Genomic DNA, 21,090 nt, shown 5'->3' on the forward strand with positions numbered 1-21,090 from the left:
TGGAGTGTTATCACTAACAACATTGGGGATGGTAACAAGATTATGAATTGTATCATTTTTATTGTAACACATCAGACCCAATTAACTATATTTCAGTATAAGTTATATGGATTATTGCATCAACAAAATATTAATAATTTGTTTCCTTCCACAATAATAATTTTACTCAAATATATTGAGTTTTCAAAAATTATTAGTAATTTTTCATATATACTGACCTATCGTTCAAGCTTTCTATTTTTATTTTAGCCATTAGTATGAATGGTTTTAAGTAAAAATCTCATTTCTGAAGCTTGTACTGTGTGTGGTATTGCTGTGTGACATGTACCATCCGGTATTTTTCTATTCATAGGTCGGGTTCAACATCACTCCACATGAAGGTACCTCTCTTCTTGAAATTCTACACCTTGGCCTTCAAAAATACCTTGATGATCTAAATCAGATCAGTTTGCAAGCCAGCAAAGAGTATGCTCTAGAGAAAGCCCTGAACAAAATGAAAACAGATTGGGAAGAAGTATGCTTTGTCTTTTCACCCTACAAGGATGGAGACAGTCATGTATTAGCAGCTGTTGATGAAATCCAGGTGAAATACTTGATTTTATTTTCCCATGCACTTTTTATTTGAAATAATGGATTTATTATTTGTATTTTTGCTAGATGCTTTATTATATTTGTAATAGTCATTTTTTGGGTGTAAGAGTGCTAAGAAAAACAGGTGGTAGATAAAGGAAAAGGGCTGGTAGGCAAAGAAAGAAAGGAGGGCAGGAGAGCAGGAGAAGACAGTTGACTACCCAGGAGAAGATCTGTAGTCAAAGCTTTATTGGTTATTGAGGCAAACAGCATAAAAAAACTTTGCATAGTTTTTCAAGATCTATTTTAATATTTTAGTTATTAGTTGGCAGACAGAATGCATGTTTTATTTTCCTAGGGGGAGCATTTGTTGCAAGTGATTAAGAAACCTTTATACAATTTGTCAGGAAGCTATAATCACAGTTCCCTGGGCGAAGTAGACTCATGGTCACAATTCAAAATGTCTGCAGTAATTCTGCTAAGACTTTACAATTAAATTGGTATACTGCAAAACAATCTATTGAAAATATTTTATCGAAGTGCTATTGACCATTGTACAACGTCCACAGCTAAATATATGAGGTCTGTATGCTCCGTTATAAAGATGGAAAGGAAGTGCAATAACTCACTTTGATTTACACATTGGAGCTTTATTTTCATTCCACAGAACAGTCACTAGCTATAACTTCTTTAGCAATATTTGCCTGAAAACGGGAACATCCACCTTCTATTAGTTTCCAGCTCACTAAATCCAATAAAAAAAGGCAAACGCAAATCTGATTAATGCCTATTGGACTTTTTACAATATATTGCCTTCATACCATATGTTCTTGTGAAGCTATAGCATAGCATCAAAAATAAGATTAATGGGACATTTTATAGTACATACCTTAAATAATACTGAAACATTTAAAGCCAAATTCTTTAGCATCTCTAACATAAAAATAACAAAGCACCCGATCTACACGTTACCATCTTCCTTTTAACAATAATTTCCTTGTGTCAACATATGTCCTGCAAATGTAAAACAGGAGTAGGAGCCATCTTCTATAACTGCTGACTTCACTGCTGGAGACTCCCGATCATGTCTTCTTCCCGGTCATTGCATGAAGTACTGCTGGTTACACACACTATTAATCTTTATGGAGACTAGACTCCATAGACATATAGAAATAGACTGATGTAATTTGATGAGCATAAAGTTGGCCACAATAGGTCATCACACAGGAAAATGGTAGTGGACATGACAGATGGCATTATGCATCTAAGAGTTACATAAGACATAAGCATAGTGCACATCTGTCATGATCTATATTGGGATGCTTCTAAAGTTTACCAGGGATTAAAAAAAAATCTGATGTTTTTAATCCAAAAAGCAGTGTCACTCTTGCCCTTGAGTGTTAAAGAAAATGGTTATAGGTGGCAATATCATGGAATGTGCATGGAGAAAAGTGGTACTGTTTTATTAAAAAAATCGGGCCCTTTTTTCTCATCTTGGACAACCTCTTTAACATGATTGTCTGTAACAGCTTATTGACGACCTATCCTCAAGATTGGTGGGGGTCACCTTCCACTGATCATCTTTGAGTACTACAGAACTATTATTTTGATAAAAATTATACTGAAACAGTCTTTTGAATAGGGGCCATTCTGCAGTACCCAGCAGCTGCACTACACAATGAATGGAGTTGCAGCACAGCTCCAAGTGTTTACATATAATCAACACCAGAACAAATAACAGCTGATCGATGGTGGTACCGGCTGTTTGGCTCATCAATCTCGTATTTATCCAGTGGACCAGTTGTCACTATGATGTGACTGGATAATCCCTTTAAGCTTCAGCTACACATGCATACTGTAAACTTTAGCTATAAATGGAGTATTTGATAGCATTGAAAACTGTTGAATAGAGATGTGACATTTGTATAGTTTATAATTTAGTACAAAATGAAAATTGACTTTCTAGCGAAATGTAAAAAGTCTTTACTCTGCTAGGGAATACTTAGCAGGAGAATGACACCTGGGAAATAGATCTCACCTCTGTTTGTTGTAAAGTAGCAACCAGATTGTATCAGCAAGTTTAGGAAACATTTCTAAAGTTATAGAGGATTTCCACATGCCAGATAATACTGGCCTTGATTAGTTAATGAAAAGTTAGAACATTAAGGTAAAGATTATCAATTATGCTTTATTTACTTTACTGAGGCTTGAGTTTTTCTAAAAAAAAGTTCCTATAAAAAGGGCATCCATATTGTTTGTCATATTTAAAACTTCATCTAAGAAACTGATGTTTAGCTGTAATTGTTTAAAACCTGCCTTAATCAAAAATGTCAACCATACTATTGGTTTTGAAGATATTAATTTGAATGTGGCATAGCCAATATGACTGCACTACCTGTTGCCAGTTTTTAAAAATAGTCATCATTACAAAAAATAGTCAATTTTATGATCAAGAAATACTATGTAATGAGAGTTTTTTCTGTTTTAACTGGAGGTTTCTTTTGAACCATAACATTTAATTTCATTCTTTTCATCCATCACCCATGTGTGTATTGTAAGTGACAGTTGGTAAAATTGGAGGACTGAGTCAAAATGAACCTTTTCAGAATAGATGTATGTCACACCTTAAAACTATACATTACTAAGTCATGAAAAAATGACAATGTGCAGTCCTTTTTATCTGACCTTTTCAAATTACATTTGAGTATCAGGTGAATATCCCTCGAACCAGAAGCAAAAGTTTCAATCAGTTGATGGCTGGCTTGAAGTTCAGCTCTTCAGATGCACCAATTTATCTATTCTTTTCATCTTTGCCTTGGATTTCATTCAATACCCTAATCTTGCTATCCTAACTTGATATTTCTCAGCTTTATTTTTTCATTTTTTTCCTTTTCTAAGGTATTATTTGAAGATCACATTGTTAAAACCACAACCATGAAAGGCTCTCCATTTATTACACCATTTGAAAAGGAAATATTAACATGGGAATCAAAGTTGGTATGTTGCCTTTTGAGAAGCTCTTGTTGAATTTAATTAGTTTTTAGATTTCATCTCCAACCCACTTCTCAGATTTCACCACCCAACATGAATCATGCTTCAGTGACTTTCATTATAGAAAACTTTTTTTACTTTGCCATCAGCAATCTGTTCAGTATTCAAAAGTATAGCATTCTTTATGTTACATTGATTTAACTTAAGTTTTTATTATGTGAGGTTAAATGCAAAAGACACAGTCCCCTAGCAAGAAAGTGACTCATCCAAGTAAGACACACAAAGAGGCAGCTGTGCTGGCTCATTCTTCACTGTGCTCCACCAAGTAGAACAGAAAACAAGCATCTCTTAACCCTATTAGAATATGTGATTGCAGGGAATATATGAGAAAGTAGAGGTTTTCTTCTATAATCATACGTAGATTTATTTCAGACATCTGTTTGAGGTCCCACTAGCGTTTCTAAAAATAACTTGGTTTTAATGTGTTATTTCTTTTTTTCTCACTCAGCGGCTCTTTCAAGAGATTCTAGAATCTTGGCTCAGAGTCCAAATGGCTTGGTTATACCTGGAACCAGTTTTTGGATCAGAAGATATACGCAGTCAAATACCAGTCGAAGGAAATAAATTTGAGATTGTTGATAGGAACTGGTAAGTTTTTTGCTGTAGGGAGATAATCACAAATATCCTTTGACATAAAATGCAATGTTCACAGATTTTTTGGATTGTAGCTGTATGTTATGCAGTTCCATCCAGCTCATGGGGCCTAAATCACTTTTGTTAGAGAAGAAAATGCCAATATTATAAATGGATTTGGCTTAATGAAGAGCAGATCTTTGGAAATTTGACTTCTCCTGCTTCATCAAATTTCCCCAAATTTGGGCTAATAAATTTGCAGTAATCTCAATAATGGAAAGACAGGGAGAGATAGACCCAATAGACCAATATATATCACTTCAATATGATCTGTCTTACCCATTGAATCTGGAGATGGAATCCAGCTCTGTTGTAGACGTCAGCAATCCTGAGTTGAAGTGTTCCCCGAAGAACACTGCTGGTGACCCAGTGGTGCACTAACTACCACTGTGAAAGGTATGACAATCCAATTGATAAACTAAGATGTGATGTCATAATATATCTGCTCTGGTCATTTTGGGGAAGTGTACTCGGCCTGCAAAACTACTTTATCCCACTCTCTGATGTTTCTCCAGTTTGGGAATTGGTTCCGGTGAAGTTTTCTTTATTTAAAATTGCAAATTGATTCTCCAAGTGTTTAAATTCATTTTGAAACGTGAATTTCAGGAAATTTGACTCAAACTCACTCCTCTGCATGTCGATTCACTCATCTTTACTCATGGTTGTGTGATTGCCTTCTTAAGGAACGTGGCATAGATGCCAGGAGCTTAAAGTTACACCTCTACGACATACAATAGATATGCCAGGCAAAAAAAAAAAGATGGCTTAATGTTAGCATTAGATTTGAGCGACTTTGGTAGGATCGGGTTTGGTGAAACCTGAATGAAGCAAAATTTGAGTCGGATGAAACAGGTCCAACTAGGGCTAAAAAAGTCGGAGTTTCGTCCAAAACCCGACCCCAATGCAAGTCAATGGGAAATAAAAGTCGGCATTGAGCGGATGACATTCATCCACTCAATACCGACTTTTATTCCCCATTGACTTGCATTGGGGTTGGGTTTCAGACGAAACTCCGACTTTTTTTTGCCCTAGTCGGGCAAGTTTCATCCGACTCAAATTTTGTTTCATTCGGCTGACCACAGTCGCTCAACTGTAGTTAGCATTGCTTATGTTATATCTGACAGATGTATACATCATATAGTAAGTACTAACCATTGGCTATCCACTAGGTATTCATATTTATACAGTAGGTGTATTTATAGGTATTTTTCTGATTCACGCCATAAGAATACAGTATGTATCCATAGCTACATGCTCCCTGTGTATAGATCTATAGTATTACAGATATGTGAGATAGCTCTGCATCTATGTTCATCTATTTGATTATTTTCTCTTGTCAGTGTTTCCTTAGTGACATTTTTACTTTGCTCTTTTATACCTCTTTTTTGTTCTAAATCCTCCTTTATTTCATAATTATTCTGTTTCTACTGATGCTTGCAAAAGACATCATACGCCAAAGTCATTAATTTTCTGTTAGAAGACTTTCTTTATATGGGAACCTTTGAAGTCTTGAATTTTAAGCAGCTGACATGATTGTAGTCCATATTTGTCTCAGCCAGCATTTAATAAAATTTTCAAGAAATAATTTGCATGGGAGCCTTTTCACCTTATGACTTCTAAGTTGTAGGAAATAAATCTGCCTAGTTGAATTCATAGATAGGAACTAATAATTGGTTTTCTCAGGACGACTGCTTTTATGTGGGAAGAACATTCACCTTGGGGTTAAAGCTGTGGATTTAAATCCAATATAGATCATTTGATATGGCAAGCACTATTAGTTACCGCTATGTATTTTAATAACTTTATGCTTTCTAATGTTCTAAATTTGTTAATCCATATGCATAAAGTATGTATGTATTATTATTATTCGTAGTAGATATTATTATTTATTATTATGTCCCTTCTAATTGATATCAATATCTGGTGAACAAATTAAGATTGTTCGGATATTCAAATTTCTTAGTTGTGTGTTCGAGACTTCTAGAATTTTATTACTGGTGGTTACTGATGGTCACCTTATCTTTTCTTGAACTTTTTTGCCTCTTTTCCATTAGACTTAATGTTCAAAGTAATTTCCATTCTGATCCTTTAGACATTAAAGAGGCTTTGTCAGCACAAAATGACTGCGCAAGCCAAATACAGGCACTTAGAGCACTCTTAGGGTGCCGTTTCACATAGCGATGCACCAGCAATCCCGACAGCGATACGACCTGGTAAGGATCGCTGGGGCATTGCTACAGGGTTGCTAGTAAGCTGCCAAACAGGCAGATCTATTCAGCGATGCACCAACGATCAGGCGATCTGTATAACGACCTCAGCGGTCATTGGTACCTTGTTAAACAGCAGCTTTTCTGACAATTCCCGCATGTGTCCCTGTGTTCTGTGTCACCAACGAGGTCGCTCGTCGGCATCAAACACAGCAATGCATGCTGGCCAGCGGGACGCCGACGATGAAAAAATGGTCCAGGACATTTGAGCACGATCAGTGATATCCAGTGGGGGGGCCGGTCGCCACTGCATGTCACATGAAGCGAGATCGCTGGCGAGGTCGCTGTTGCATCACAAATTAGGTGACGTTTCAGCGATCTCGCTAGCGATCTCACTATTTGAGACGGGGGCTTAAGCGTGGCCAAACAGTTGAGTGTACCTTAGCACATACTCGTCTTTCATCTGTCTTTGCCCTTTTCTTCCTTGATTAAGATCTCTGGTTTTACAAGTGTTATAGAAGGGTGGAAATAGATTGAAAACAAGTAGGTCAGAAGGTGCTCTGGACACATGGGCTTTTTTTGATCAGTCAATTTGTACTGATAGAAAATACTTATACAAGAGATAGGAAATAGTAGAAAGAATAGATACTCTGTGAATGATGGCTACATACAATTGCATAGTACCAGTGCTTACACCACTGAAACAATTGTATTTTGGCTGTAAACTATGAGGACAATAATTAAGCTGTGGATACCATTTCAATGCATGGTAAATAATTAATTACTGTCAGGTCTGTGGTGGCCTTTGTATTTGGTATGCCAAACATAAAATGTCAATTCAATATATAAGTACAAGTCCTTTAAGGCAAAATAAGCCAATAAAAACCCCATCGATTCTGTGAGTTTTCAAAGGTGTTTCAGTGTAGTCTTCATATGGAACATTTGAACCACACGTCCAATCTCTTGCCACCTCCTGTCGCCTCCAACTCAAAAATATTTCCAGAATCCGTCCCTTCCTCAGTCCTCAATCTACTAAAACTCTTGCATATGCCCTCATCATCTCTCGCCTTGACTACTGCAACACCCTCCTCTGTGGCCTCCCTGCTAACTCTTGCAACACTCCAGTCTGTCCTCAATTCTGCTGCCCGACTAATCCACCTCTCTCCTCGCTACTCCCCTGTCTCTCCCGTCTGCAAATCCGTCCATTGGCTCCCAATTCCCCAACAAATCCTGTTAAAACTACTAACACTGACCTACAAAGCCATCCACAACCTTTCCCCTCCCTATATCTCTGAACTAATCTCCCAATATCTTCCCTCACGTACTCTTCGATCCTCCCAAGACCTCCTACTTTCCTCCACACTTATTCGTTCCTCACACAACCGCCTCCAAGATTTCTCCCGAATATCCCCTATCCTCTGGAATGCCATGCCTCAACATGTCCGATTATCCACCACCCTCGGATCATTCAAACGGAACCTGAAAACCCATCTTTTCAGGAAAGGTTACAGCCTGCAATGACCATTCTGCCGCCTCACCACCACCTGAGCTGCTGCACCCCCAACCTTCTGTCTCTTCCCCACAATCCCATAGAATGTAAGTCCGCAAGGACAAGGTCCCCTCCCCTCTGTACCAGTCTGTCATTGTAAATTTGTTTTACTGTTAACGATATCTATAACTTTGTATGTAACCCCCTTCTCATGTACAGCACCATGGAATTAAAGGCGCTATATAAATAAATAATAATAATAATTATTGGACAGGTCTCATAGAGACTAAGAGATCTTTATGGTTGACCCATTGGTAAATTGAAAATTTGAAGCAAGATACAGAAGTTATAAGATGATTGCTTTGAAATGTTTGTAAGATGGTTTTTCAAAGGAGTGAGAAAATGACCCAGCAAATTGGCCCACATTAGTTGTTATAAAGAAATGATGCTCCTACAGATTATCATGGGCTTATCCAGTGCTACTTCAGCATAAGTGAATCGTAGCAATGCATTTTCACTCAATTTTACAAAAATTTATATTATTGCATACTTTTATTGTTTTAAAAAGTTATATTTGATTGGATTGAATAAATTATTGGACTGTTTCAGAGTGCATCATTTAACTATATTTTATACTATAAAAATTAATACCAATTTACTTTAGATTTTAATGGGTATTTTGACAACAGACCTTTGTGACAAATGAATAGAATATGAAAAGTAAACTTGGGAAGCAGGGTAACCCGATCGCAGGGGAGCGCAAAGGAAAGGGAGAAGCTTGAAAGCCAATCACAATTAAGGTGCAATCATTAGGGACACTTGAGGTGCAATCATTAGGCTGTCAGCCCTTTTTATGCTCCCTTTCCCCCACTTCCTGTACCTGCCCCACCTGATGAAGACGTAGGTTATCCGTCGAAACGCGTAGTGGAACGTAATAAAGAAGAAAACCTTTCAAGCTTCTCCCTTTCCTTTGCGCTCCCCTGTGATCAGGTTACCATGCTTCCCATGTTTTAATCCTCTCTAGAAGCACCCGACAGGAGCAGCATCGGATTACTATTACCAGCTCCCTGAGACCTGTCAGCCTGGTGCTCCATATATCTGTCTCACTCTGACTATTTCACGAAAAGTATGCTTGGCAATCAATTTTGGAAGGATTAAATGTGTTTTAATGCAGTCAAGTATAAAAAATGTTTTGGCCTCACTTGGCCTTCCTCAGTTATTGCAGCTAATGACCAGCTTCTTTTTATTGACAAGCAGAGGATTCCACGTCGCTGCAGGTTACACGCATTTACCAGTTCCTCCCTAGGACGGTCTATCGAACACGGGCATCCCTGATCTTAGTGATCCTTATGACAGCCCACAATTTAAAATGATTCTTGTTACTTTTACAACTGCATATTTGTAGGGTCGGTGGGCCGGGCTGGGGGGTGGTCCCTCGATATACCATGCAGTGATGTACAGACACATGATGAGGCAAGTTTCAGGTGCAACAGGTCCAAGTTTATTTTTCCACCGTCCGACTGATGGCCCTCACAGCACACCGCAATATCTCTTTCTCATGGCCCTCCGTGTCCAGGGCCGCTTCACACACCGTACTTTACACCAGGGACATATTTATACTTACCACCCCTTTTTCACTCTGTGACGATCCTGTCAGCTTAGTCACTGTGGCCGCCTTAGGCCCGTACACCATCAGCACTTTAATGGTCAGCTTCGTCGTTCCAAATACGGTATCCTTCACCCCGTGTCTCATCTATACTGCTGTTCTTCCTGTCAGGACCACCCCCTGACATTCTCTCTCCTCAGTCCCCCTAGTTTGGTTCTCCTCACAGTGCACAAACTGTCGTAGTCCTCCTGTCACTGGAGCTCCCCCTGGGGACTGGAACTTTCTGGAACCCTCCTGTCAAATTTATATAATTCCCGGTTCCCTGTAACTCCGCCCCCCATGACCAACAGTTTCCTAAGCCCTAAGCTGATGTCAAGTCCTTTGCTCACACTCCTTCCTGCCCTCTAATGGTCAACCCAAGGTACTGCACATCCACTACACTTTCTCAGCTGTTTCCCCACTGTAGTAACTGACACCTGTCTAAACTGTGCAAACCTTCCTTTCTCTATTCTGACAAGTCTGTCTGTCCGTCAGGTCACCTTCCCTACATATTTACAAAAGAAACCAACTCCTCATTGCAGTCTGTACTGAGGAAGGCCAAGTAAGGCCAAAATGTTTTTTATACTTGACTGCATTAAAACACATTTAATCCATTCAAAGTTGAGTGCCAAGTTTACTGTTCTTATCTATTAATGGTGTGGGAACTTACATGAACACCCTCCATAGTAGTGCATACGGTATTTTCTCTCACATGAGTAGGATATGTCATGAATATCTGGTAAGTAAAGTTTCACTTCTTTAAAATCCAAGTATTAAGTCCAACAACCGTTGAAAAAGAAGCTGGTCATTGGCTGCAATAACCAGACCCATCTGCACATGTCTAGACAGTATTATAGTATATGCAAATTATAGAACAGCTGGTAGGGCATATTCAAATGTCTTTATATATATGGTCATTTCTCCCTGTAGGGGACTTAATGTTTAAAACCATAAGGGGTACAAATTATATAGCTTATAAATAGTAAATACATTTAAAGATAAGATCTCTACATTTAAAGGCAAGTCACATTTTCTACATGACTGATAAAGTGTCATTGTCACAATGAATAGATTACAATGAACAACACAAAATATATGGTTAGTGCACGTATTTACCTGTATGATTTAATATCTATTAATGTGCTTGTTTTGAGCAATGAGTTGAATTTTGCTTTAGATGAAGTTCTGACATTGCTTTTCATTCAACATTACCACAAACCAAAGCATGTTTATAATTACGGTAATTACTTTTACTAGATACAGCCATTTTTAAAGAGAATTTGTCATCAGATTTGTGATATTTAACCTGATAGCACCTGATGTAGGGACAGAGACCGTGATTCCCTTCATATGTTGCTAACTGGGATGCCTGTTTCAATAAAATTAGTTTTTTTTTATCAGCAGGAGATTATCACTAGAGGACTAGTTTTCTTGTGCCAAAAAGTCCTTTTGATCTGTGTAATCCCGCCCCCACCACTGATTAGTAGCTTTCTGTCAATGTGTAAAGTACACAGAAATCGACCAATCCATGGTGTCGGTGGGGTTTTACATAGCTAAGTATTCAGAGAACAGGTAAATCTGCAATAAAGGAAGCAGTGATTTTATCAACTAGCAGTAAGAGTCCCGATCTCTAGAATCAAGGTGTCTGTACCTACATCATGCTGTTCTCGTAACAAATAGCTGTTGACATGTTCCCTTTTTAGATACCATCATTTTAGTGTTATAGAGCATGACATTGAATTCAGATTTTTCTAAATACACCAATAACTCCAAGGGAAACTGTTAAAAGATATAATAATATTTCAGACACATATTAAACAGTCATTGTTGACAGAGCTAATAATAAATCACCGCATAGCTTGTACAATATGAAATTTTGTTTTCTAGAACAGTTGACTTATCAAAGTGCTGATTTGAGGTCTGAAACTTGGGTTTAAGGGTACTGTCACACTAAGCGATGTACCAGCGATCACAACAACGATATGGATCGCTGGTGCATCGCTAAGTGGTCGCTAGTGAGGTGCCACACAGGCAGATCTCACCAGCGACATAGCAGCGGTCGGGGGTTGCTACTTACCTGTCAGACGCAGTGATCCTGACGTCCTCCCTCCCGCGTCCACGCATCGCTCGTCGGCGCCACAGGAAGCCCAGCAGGAAGCTGACGACGAGAAACGGCCCAGGCCATTCTCGCGCGATCAGTGATAACCAATGGGGGAGCCGGTCGGAGGTAAGTATCAGACATAGCGATATCGCTAGTAATATCACTATAACGTCACAAAACCAGTGACGTTATAGCGATATTGCTAGCGATATCGCTTAATGTGACAGGCCCTTTATGCTCTCTGTTTAAATAGTATCAGTAAGCTTCACTTACTAGTTAAATAGGGTTTGCAGCCTTTCCTATCACTTTCAGTTTAGTACATCCTTGTATTTTATGTGAAATGACAATTTTGTTTTGTGCCCTTCTTCTTTTATTCCTTCTATAAATTTATGAATGAGTTGACAACGTGGCGTTAAGATGTATCTTCTCACACTTTGACTTGGTCCAATGAGTCACAACAATGTTAGACTGGGGAAATGATGATGCCCAATTGGCAACTTATTTATCATATTTTAGGAGGAATAATAGGGTAAATTCATCATGTAGAGTTCTCAAAAACATAACTCCAAACTGTGAATTGAGGGAAAATGCAAATATCAGACATGTCAGGAGACGTGAAAAATACTACAAGGGCAGCTGTAAGATTTGTATCAAAGCTTTTTCTTGTAACTTTTTCTCCATGTATTTTCCTCTGAATAATATAACATTAGAATATATTAGAAAATTTTGACACAATATTAGTATATTAGTATCAGATGCTTATGTAACTTTTTTAAGTTTACTGTTAATAGTTTTATTATAGGTCTTAATTAGTGCATATATACAGATTATAAGCAAGTAGGACAGAAAAAATGTTCAACAACATGTTTTCTTTTGATCCCAATATATCCATTCTCTTGATTTGACTTGGAAGAACAAAAAATCTAATTCTTTGCAAGTATTTGTTATTGTCTTCATATTTGACTTATTTTGTTTCCTTCCACATCATTTATACCCACACAGTCCTCCTAATGAGCTCTCTCATTTTCCAAGGAAAAAAAAATAAGCAGTGTTGATTTATTGAACTGGTTAGGGCAAATAATAGAATAGGATCAATCCAGCAGTGTGGGTTAATGGCACTGAACAAAGCTCAGTCATAATTAGATGGACGAAGGACTTTCCCTTGTCAAATGTAGTTAAAAATGAAAAGCCCCTCACCAAAGTGTATTAGAGAATAAAGCATTCAGCCACAGCAGAATTACTAGCCAGCACTTTCTATTTAGCCAAAGCTTGAAAAGCAGCTGCGTTTTTGTAAAAAGCTATAAATGTTGCAGTCCCATTTAAAGGTATGGAAACAGAAAAGATCACCCCTTGTTTTGTAATAAGGGGATTTTCAATTTGAAAGCGAGAGAGTCTGTTGTGTGAAGTATGGTTATTACATTCACTATATTCTATCTTGCTCACCAGGAGGCTAATAATGAGGGAATCTGTGAAGGAGGTCAACGCCATGAGTGTTATCTCACAGCCCCAGATGCTGGATAAGTTGAAGGAGGCAGAATTACTGTTGGATGACATTCAGAAAGGCCTGAATGATTATTTGGAGAGGAAAAGGCTATTCTTTCCAAGGTAAGCAGTCTGTTTTCTCTGTCAGCCCTGCATGTTTGTATGAAATGTTTGTTTGAATGTCACTCAGGTTATCCTTCTTCTTGTCCTTTAACACCCTACTAGATTTTTCTTCTTGTCCAATGACGAGCTACTGGAAATCCTTTCTGAGACAAAGGATCCACTTAGAGTCCAACCACACCTTAAGAAATGCTTTGAAGGCATTGCGAAACTAACATTTAATGTGAAGAAAGAAATTACTCACATGGAGTCACTGGAAAATGAAAAAGTTGAGCTGGTGACAAGAATAATTCCATCAAATGCCAATGGCTTAGTTGAAAAATGGCTTCATGAGGTGAATATCCTTAGTCTTTGCTTGGGATCTATTTGTTATTTAACCCTTCCAAGATGATTACTTATGATGCTTTTCTACAGTTAAGTCATATCCTGTTGATTCCACCACACACTCACAACATGATAGAACTGGGTTTAGGCTTTAGCCAGGAGAGACCAGGAGCTTGTTTTTTTTGTTTATTTCCTTGAGATATTTTCTACCTTATCTAGGAAAAACTGCACTTATAGCTTTATTTTCTATCAATAAATCGTTGATATTAGCACAGTGTAGATCTTTACATTTACCTATATTTACTTTGGTCCTATGATGTCTTGGAAGACAATTTATCTATAGATTTCATTTTATTTTTAAAAATATTAATTGATAAGCAGTAACTAAAGTCATATCTTGCTTCTAAATCTTAGTATTAGTGAAATGTATACTTTTTCTCTACTTCATAGAGTTCTTCTCTGAATATTTAAACAATAGTGATATCACAAACTTGCATGTGATATGGTGAACATTCACATTAATGTCAGACTAGCCACCAAAAGTCAGCTGGACTGAACAATGATTTAGCATGTATAGAGGTTTTCCAACTTTCTCCTAACAACTGATATTTAGAAGGGAAAGGGAATAGATGGATTGGGCTGTTAGATTTCAGCACACCCTAACCTTTTGTTCTTTCGGCTGATAAGCTGTTACCACTGCTTGACAGTGGTCTGCTATCTTCTCACTATTGAGACCACTTGCTTACTTGGTCAAGCCCGGCCTGCATAGGTGGGTTGAGAGTTGTACCGGTGGGTTCAATAAGAGTTTGGCCAATTTCAATATGAACAATTTAAGTGATCTGATAATCTTCATTTTATTTGAGAATTGACATTTAGAAAACATTATCTCTAGACTACAACCTACATTTTACACATTGTATATACATTATGGACAACTGAATTTAATTATATAGTCATAATTGACCAATACCTTATTCTTCTTTATGCAACTCAAAAATTCCACTATGTGGTAGACCAGGATCAAGCAGGTAAGTAAGGATAGTAAAAGAGGTAACTGGTTCCCGAGCCTTGATCTATGTTAAGTTTGGAATAAATTATTATTTATATTCAACACTAGCTGTTTTAATAAACTGTCTAGTGTTCTTTCTCTGCATGTACTTAATGTATACTGTCAGACCATCAGTTTCTCCATCTTTTTGTGTAATGATACCAGTGGTCTGTTGTTTTGTGTAGAATGAAAGATACACTAAGCATGTTTTGTTGACCCAATATCATAATGCTGGATGCTGTGTAGTTTGTGTTATGAAGTGTAACTGTTGCCAAATTGTCCGCTTGGGTCTCACATACAAACAATGCATGTCTCATAACAGTTAGAGAGAGGCAAGTTTATTTGTTCTAGATCTCTGTGTTGAGAGGGGTCTCTATAATCGTTTGCGTAGATTGACTCAGACGTCTTGTAAAGTTTTATGTGTTACTTGGGCTGGTGTTTGTTGGCTTTAACAAAATCCTTGGTTTCTTCAAAGATCTGCCACATTTCTTGGTGCATGTTAGTTGTTGTCTTGTCAGTGTAGCTGTCCCTGGTGTTGTGTTACATTTAGTGGATAAAGCCGTTTTACTGTATCATTTGTGTTTTCACTAAAAATTCCTTTGACAGTTGCAGCTTTGTTAATTTTTGATGTAATAGTTTCAGTGTGCAACTTGTCACTGAAATATAGTCTAAAATGTTTCGTAATGTAGCATGAAATTATTGGTTAGTTTTGAAATAGATGTGAAATCATGTGAAGAAAATAAGTATTGCATCCGATCGAGATAAATTCACTGTGGTGTTTTATGGCTTTTTATTCCTATGTGATAGTAATAATGTCTCATGTAGGGATGGAAGCCATGAAATACATTGTGAAAAGTCATCATCTAAAATGGGGGCCATGAGCATGGAAAATGTAATGGCCATGGACCTAATAGACAGTGTTGCAAAAGAGATCCGAAAAACAACCCAGCGTTCAATGCTCAAATTTATCTTTTCTTATATGATGAAAGTTGGAGCATTAAATTATAGGCTAAATATATATTTCTAGTTTTAAATGTGAGATATATATATATGTACATACATATATACATATATATACACAAGCAGCATATATGTTGGGTTACAGCAGCTGTGTTGATTTCTGTGCAAGAGTAAGGCTTTGAGCTACAGTATATTGATTGTTGTAGGTCACGAAAACTGGTTATCTTTGGTGGCCTCCATTCTTACTTTCACTTCTAGGTATGATATAGTTCTAAATAATAGGCCAATGAGAAGTCCCCTCATTTGTTTGCAGATGTGTTGGACACATTGTATAACATTTTTGTGGCACGGAGAAATGTGGTACATGCTGATTTCTTATTATATCACAATAAATTAGTATAGTATTCAGCAAAAGTTTTTTTAGGTCCATACAGCAGCTAATGACTACATTTCTTTTCTATTGAATATTTTAACCGTTCTGTATGATTAATATACAAAATAAAATCTATGAGTTTACTAACTTGTCTCTGCTTTCCTTTCTTTGTGTCTTTCTAACATCTTACAAACGGTAACTTTTATTTTACCATTACTATTTGGTGTTAGTCAACCTTGGCTTCCATTAGGTCAATTAAATTAGTAATAGCAACTTATGAAGCAGAAAGTTGTATGACTTCTTCCTTTTAACTTTCTACCCCAGTTAGAATGTGTTTTTCTTCTATCTAGTTTAGGAGTTCAATTATTGATGTGTTCTCATTTCCTTTTACCATCATTTCTGGGGGCATGTTACTACACATAAAGGCGCTTCTTTTTCCTGAGTTCCCAAAATAAATTGACCAATGAGATGCCAGCATTTCTGAAACCACATCTCTCTGTTATCACTATATGTATGCGGTCAGAGAGGAGAAGAGGAAAGAGACAGCAGTGTGCATTAGCACAGAGTAATGACCATACCTTGCATGCTGCATATGTGGACATTAGCAGGAGTTATGGCCTGCTCACAGTAGAGTAAACTTATGTCTCGTCCTTGACTTTGTGTCTCCCACCAGTAATAATGCTGCCAGTCTGCCTCCAACATTTACTATATCTTTGTCTACGCCTCCCACTAGTCATTTTTCCTCCTCTGTCTCCCACCAGTTACAATTTCTCCATCGTTTCTTGAACCAGTAAGAAAATCTTCTCCAATTTATAATAATGTTACCCCTTGCAAGAAAGTCTTATTTGTGGTTTTAAGCAGTTGTAAGGCCTCCTCTTTGACTCCTACTTATAAGAATGCCCCTTTTGTCTTCCACCTGTAATAATGCTTCTCTTTCCTCCAGATAGGTGCTTAGTATGATACATAAGGGTTGGTTTATGTGAGATTACTCTTATCCTGCTTATGTTACAGAAATGTTTTATTGTTTGCTGTCCCATGTTCCATTTTTGGCCATAAGTCCCGGGCATTATTTATACAGTCCAACGATAGTCAAAAGAAAAATATTCACATTGCTCTAAACCACTCAGTGACATCTCAGGAAACAGTCATCATTGCTAACTCAAGTCCTATCTTTGCTCGTTTCAATTTCTAGCTAAACCCATTTATCTTGTGAAATATTTTGATATAATTTTGGTTTCTTAGCTCCACACTTATTTTTCTCACTTTTCTAAACCAAACATTCCCGCCTAGTTAGTCATTCTTTGCTTAGAGCTTAAAAAGGAAGAATAATTTGTACCTAAATTATTTACTAAGGAAAAATCTGAACCCTAGATCATATAACATTGCAGGTTTCAGATATTGTAAAGACATATTATTAAAAAAATAAACATTGAAAAAGGCACATGAGGAGTTAAAGAGGTTGTCCACTACTTTTTCATTGATGACCTGTCCTTAGGATAGGTCATCAATGTCTGATTGGTAGTGGTCCGACACTCATCACACCTGATGATTAACTGTTCTCAGTGTCAGCAGCAGCCAACCGGAAATGCTTGATTGTGAAGCAGCTCATCTTCTGTTAGTGTCTGTGACAGTGTACTATTGATTTGAATAGGAGGCAGATATGCTTGATCTGTAGGGGTGCTGCTTGTCAGACCCTAACCGTTCAGACATTGATGACCTGGATAGATCATCAATGAAAAAGTAGTGGACAACCTTTAAAAAAAATTTAGAAATGTACATTTAGGAAATTGCGCAGCAAAAAGTGTCATTACATTTATGAAGACAAATCAGATCTATGTGCCTTGCATACAATAAGCAAACTCTGAGGTCCTTTTGTAAAAGAGCCATGATTTAAATAGAAACATATTGCATTTATCGTACTGCTGTCATCCGTTTCTGCAATCTCTAGTTAATAATCATCTGTAGCCTCTAATTTGGATAGCAAAATACATTGTCTCAATTATACAGTATGTGGCTTTCCAGCTGTATTTTCATAGACATGGGAGAAAATATCTGACATCGGAATAGTAGAAAATTAGTTTATTTTAAATTCAATACACAGTAAAGGTTGAGCTAAGCCTCAAAAAGGGAAAGTTTAATAATATATTCAGAGATATTTCTCAAACCAACCTGTGTTCATCTGCTTCAACTGTTATTTTTCTCTTTATCCTTATTATTATTGTGTCCTACTCTTAGTTCTATGATCTTACTAATCATCCAATATTGAATGTAGATGAAAATTGTCGTCGTATTTTGCAGAATGACAATTCATAGTGCCCCCAGTTTTCCTGGTTGAAATTTGCTCATATCAGAATAAAAAAAACTGAATGGAATAAGACTATTATAATGAGGGCAGTAGCACAGAAATGAAGTGTACAAATCCTAAAATAAAAAAACTATGAACTATTCAATCAACAAACATACTTGCATGTGTGCTTCAAAATGCCAGTATGATAATAAATGGTGTTACTGTTTTAAAAAGCTGTGGAACTCAACATTTATGTATCACACAGAAGAAGAAAGGTACACTGAACCCTACTTTATTCCACTTTGCAAATTACCAAATGTGGCCTTATTCAGAGTTGTTTTGAATGCTGAATGAGGAACAAGGCATTTGATTTACAATAAGAAGCTTTCCAATGAGTTAAAGGGACTCTGTCACCTGTTTTTGCTACCTCATCTGAAAGCAGCATATTGTAGGAAAAGAGACCTTGATTCCAGGAATGTATAAATTAGTATACTGGGTGTAGCAGTTGAAATAAAGAGCTTTTAGATATAACACCCAGCAGAGCTCAGAAAGCTAACCCCGCCCACACCATAGCACCTTGTGTGCATTGTCTGTTGATAGTGAGACACTTATGAGATGAGTGAGCATGATTGGTCTAGCAGGCGTGTGAGACCTAGTCCAGTAGTGATAATCACTGCTTGATGAAACCTTCACTGTAAGTAAACAACAGCACACAATCTGGTAAGTTACAGTTTGCTGAATTCTGTGTTTTACGCCCTTCATCATGCTGTCCTAAAATTACATAGCAAAAATTGATTCCCTTTAAGCTAACTGGAATGCATTTTAGGGCTGAAAGATCATGCAATAATACTGATACTCTGTGACTTGGAAGCTTTCCTCCCAGTAAGGCTGCATCTTTGCAATTATATAATTAATATGTACAACCTTCACATATCTCTGTAGCTTAGTGCTCCAAGCTCCACACTATTTCTCGTGGCATTGTGACACATTCTTTTTATTGCTGTAATGTCAAACCACAACTAACAGCAGATGGCATTATTTTCTTTAGTGATTATGGTTCATGGCCTTGTGTTATTAATGTTCTTGAAGAAAGACAGGAATAGAGTAAGTCAAAATTATGAGGCAAAGCTGACATCTCAAGTTGGTGGTCATTTTGTTTAAAGGGGTTTTCTCAGCATGATAAATTGTTAAAGTTGCAAAAAGCTTATAAAAAACAATAATTTATAATTTGCTTCCTTTGAAAAATCCTTTTGGTTCACAGCAGCAGAGGTATTTTTAAATCTGTTGCTTCTTATTTGCCATGATTAACGACCATGGTGTAGTATATCAGTCATAGCTAGTTTCCTACTCAAGGAGCACAGCGCTTACAAGTTCTCTCCAATAAAGCTTATACGAACTACTATGAAGCTGGCTGGATCTATGGATTTGACCAGACTTATTGCCACTGATGCAATAGAGGCAAACCTACAGTACCTCTGCTTGTAGCATCAGAGGCCACACAGTTTGGAAAAGCAGCTCAAACATTTTGCTGTTCTAAACAATAAATCAATCAGGAACGCACACTAGAGATGGGCGAACCCAAACAGTAACGTTTGGTGTCCATACCGAACACCTACTGTTCAGACAAGGTCACCAAACACGGACTTCATCAGGAAGTCTGTGATATTGTTCGCGATAGGTCCCCTGAACACCAGGTGTTTGACGCGTTGTCATGTGCATGACAGCACAAAAAACACTGCTTCTGAACGGTGGTAAAATCATCACCGCTGGTCAGACAGCTGGGGTTCTCAAGCAGTCAATTGACAGCATGAGCCAGCAGCTGTGATCAGAAGTATAGTTTATCTCCAGTCACTGGTGTCGGCTTATGGGACTACAGCTCCCATCAGCTAATACCTGCTGCCACTTATAACAGAGAGAGCAGAAGTGGCTGATGGGAGTACTCATCAACTGGTGCCCACGCTGTAAATAAATAATTAAAAATAAAAAAACGGTGTGGGTTCCCCCGTGTTTTGGATAACCAGCTAGGCAAAACTCACAGTTGGGGACTGCAACCCTCAGTTGTCCGCTTCAGCAGTTTTCAATCTGGATGGTGCCAAGATGCACCCGTAAAGGCTGAAACCACTGAGAAAAAGTTTCATGGTACAGAGGCAAGTTAATCGTAGTTCAAATTCACCACAGTGAAATTCTCCTGGTGAACTGCGGTGAACTCTGCACCGTGATACTTTTTCTCACAATGCTAGTGGTGATCTCACCAGAGGGAGGTCACTGCAATTCATTCTGGCTGGGAACGCAGCCTCAGTGACTTGTGGTAACCTCAATGGCATCACTGCTGGTCACTGATGCTGCGCTCGCAGCAGCTCATTCACCAGTGGTTTTCAGCCTGGACTGTCGCATCTTGGCATCATCCAGGCTGAAAACTGTTTATCCCCAGACATGGATTACGGCATGGGACAGAACGATGGACAGATGAGGGATATAGTTGTTTTTTATTTTTGTTTTATTACAGAAGATGAGGGCTTCGATGGAATGGGCGTTAGGTGAATATAACTGTGTTTGCTATTTTTAAATAAAAAAGTAAAAGTGTGTTTTGTTTTATTTCCAACAAAGGACTTTTTTCTGGCTGTGTCTTTATTTACCATGCAACTAATGGATTAGTAATGGATAGGTGTCTTATAGATGCATCTCCATTACTAATCCGTGGGCTTGATGTCATCGAACAATACAAAGGTGACATCAACCCCACAAATGTGAACCCCACTTGCCACTTCTACAGGTTAAGTGGGAAGAGTCGGGCAAAATG

General features: G+C 37.8%; 1 protein-coding gene across 1 annotated transcript in view; it reads left to right on the plus strand.

Moving 5' to 3' along the window:
• Nucleotides 1-21,090, plus strand: part of LOC141060642 (dynein axonemal heavy chain 3-like) — a 2,648,786-nt gene that overhangs the window by 592,518 nt on the left and 2,035,178 nt on the right. Inside the window, exons 22-26 of the mRNA XM_073556958.1 lie at nucleotides 353-583; nucleotides 3,469-3,567; nucleotides 4,070-4,209; nucleotides 13,143-13,301; nucleotides 13,404-13,632. Coding sequence (XP_073413059.1) covers nucleotides 353-583; nucleotides 3,469-3,567; nucleotides 4,070-4,209; nucleotides 13,143-13,301; nucleotides 13,404-13,632 — 858 coding nt within the window. The remainder of the gene's footprint in view (nucleotides 1-352; nucleotides 584-3,468; nucleotides 3,568-4,069; nucleotides 4,210-13,142; nucleotides 13,302-13,403; nucleotides 13,633-21,090) is intronic.

This window comes from Dendrobates tinctorius, unplaced genomic scaffold, assembly GCF_039654945.1.
Source record: "Dendrobates tinctorius isolate UK_male_01 unplaced genomic scaffold, ASM3965494v1 ptg000241l, whole genome shotgun sequence".
Taxonomy (NCBI): domain Eukaryota; kingdom Metazoa; phylum Chordata; class Amphibia; order Anura; family Dendrobatidae; genus Dendrobates; species Dendrobates tinctorius.